At 45.9% G+C, this 1,434-nt stretch overlaps 1 protein-coding gene across 1 annotated transcript in view; it reads left to right on the forward strand.

Annotated features, from left to right (window-relative positions):
• PSMA4 (proteasome (prosome, macropain) subunit, alpha type, 4) overlaps positions 1 to 1,434 on the forward strand; it is an 11,329-nt gene that overhangs the window by 1,665 nt on the left and 8,230 nt on the right. The window contains exon 2 of the mRNA XM_008574535.1: positions 1,222 to 1,247. Within this exon, the coding sequence (XP_008572757.1) occupies positions 1,245 to 1,247 (3 nt within the window). The 5' untranslated portion in view covers positions 1,222 to 1,244. The remainder of the gene's footprint in view (positions 1 to 1,221; positions 1,248 to 1,434) is intronic.

The following is a 1,434-nucleotide window of genomic DNA, read 5'->3' on the forward strand; positions in this document are numbered from 1 at the left end:
CGGGTGTCCCCGCGCCGAACCTGGACTGCGGGGCCAGGGCCCGGCGCGGGGACTGGTGTGCTGGACCGCGGAATTGAGACGGCTTCCGGCCCCGGGAGTCCGGTGTGTGAAAGTTAACGCTCCTCGAGGAGCGAGTTAACTCGAAACCGCGCTGTGCCCGGCATCAGGCTGGACATCCAGCAAGTTGTGTTTATGCGCGAATCAGAAACCCCCAGGAGGTCTGTACTCTCCCGGCTTCTCTGACCGGGGCCATCCTTCCCTTGCACCTGCCTGTTGCAGCCGTGTCATAACTGGTTGTCCTACTTTCAGCCTCTCACTAGCCTGAGTGATCTTTCTAAAATGCCAATCAGTTCCTGTGGCCCTTGGGCTCAGAATCATTCGGTGGACCCGCATTGACTGAGTAAAATTCAGTTTTTACCTGGGCACGCCGGCTCTTCGGGACCTGATTCCTGTTTACCTTTCCAGACTTGATTCCCGATATTCCAGTATTTGGGAATATGGGCTTTGGACTTTGATTTGACTTTTCCTCTAAATCACGCTGAGCCCCCAGTGTCATCTTTGCAGGAATGAAGTGATGATGCCCAAGATTACTGCCCCCACCCCCAAGTTCAGGACCCCTTTTCACTCTGGAGATGGACCAAGTCTCCTAACTTGGCGTTCAAGGTTCTACCTAATTTGGATACTCACTTAGCTCTTTGGCTTTAAAAAGCATTTTTATATTCTTTTTTTAAACTTCCACAATATGTCTCTTGCCAGTTGAGCTATCCTGCCTCAGTACCATTTGCTCATGCTTTCTCTGCCTGGAATGCCCTTCCCTTCTTCCTTCCCCTGTTCTTCCTCTTAGACCTGAGAGTTCTAAACCTTATTTCTGTCTCTCCCAGCTCTGGTTTACTCTGATTTTCTGTGTCGGTTTCTCAAAAAGTACTTTTCTTGATTTTCTCCATTTCTCTTCCCACCTCACCCTCAGTGCCTCTTTCCACATTACTTTATAATCTGTTTCTGCCGGTCTCATCTGACTGCCAGACTATTATTAGCTCTTCAGGACAGGGATTGGTTTTACCCTTCTTGTATTCCAGCATTTCGCATAGTACCTGGCACTTAGCAGGTACCAAGTAGACATTAGCTGGATGAAGGAAGTGAATAAAATAGATTTTTAAAGTCAGGAAATTCTTTTTAAATTTTGAATTTTGTTTTAATGATGATCTTATTTTCTTTTTACAGGAATTATATAAAGTTGAGAAAACATGGTGAGTTAATACACATCCCAATAAACTGTTGCCTGATAAATAGTATTGCTTGTACTCAGTTTACAGACTTGCATGAGAAAGTTGAAATGGAAGGACAAAGAGAAGGGATGGTGTCTTTTTTTTGTCTTTTTTTTTTAAAGATGACCGGTAAGGGGATCTTAACCCTTGGCTTGGTGCTGTCAGCACC

The sequence above is a fragment of the Galeopterus variegatus genome, unplaced genomic scaffold (assembly GCF_000696425.1).
Source record: "Galeopterus variegatus unplaced genomic scaffold, G_variegatus-3.0.2 Scaffold1059, whole genome shotgun sequence".
Taxonomy (NCBI): Eukaryota; Metazoa; Chordata; class Mammalia; order Dermoptera; family Cynocephalidae; genus Galeopterus; species Galeopterus variegatus.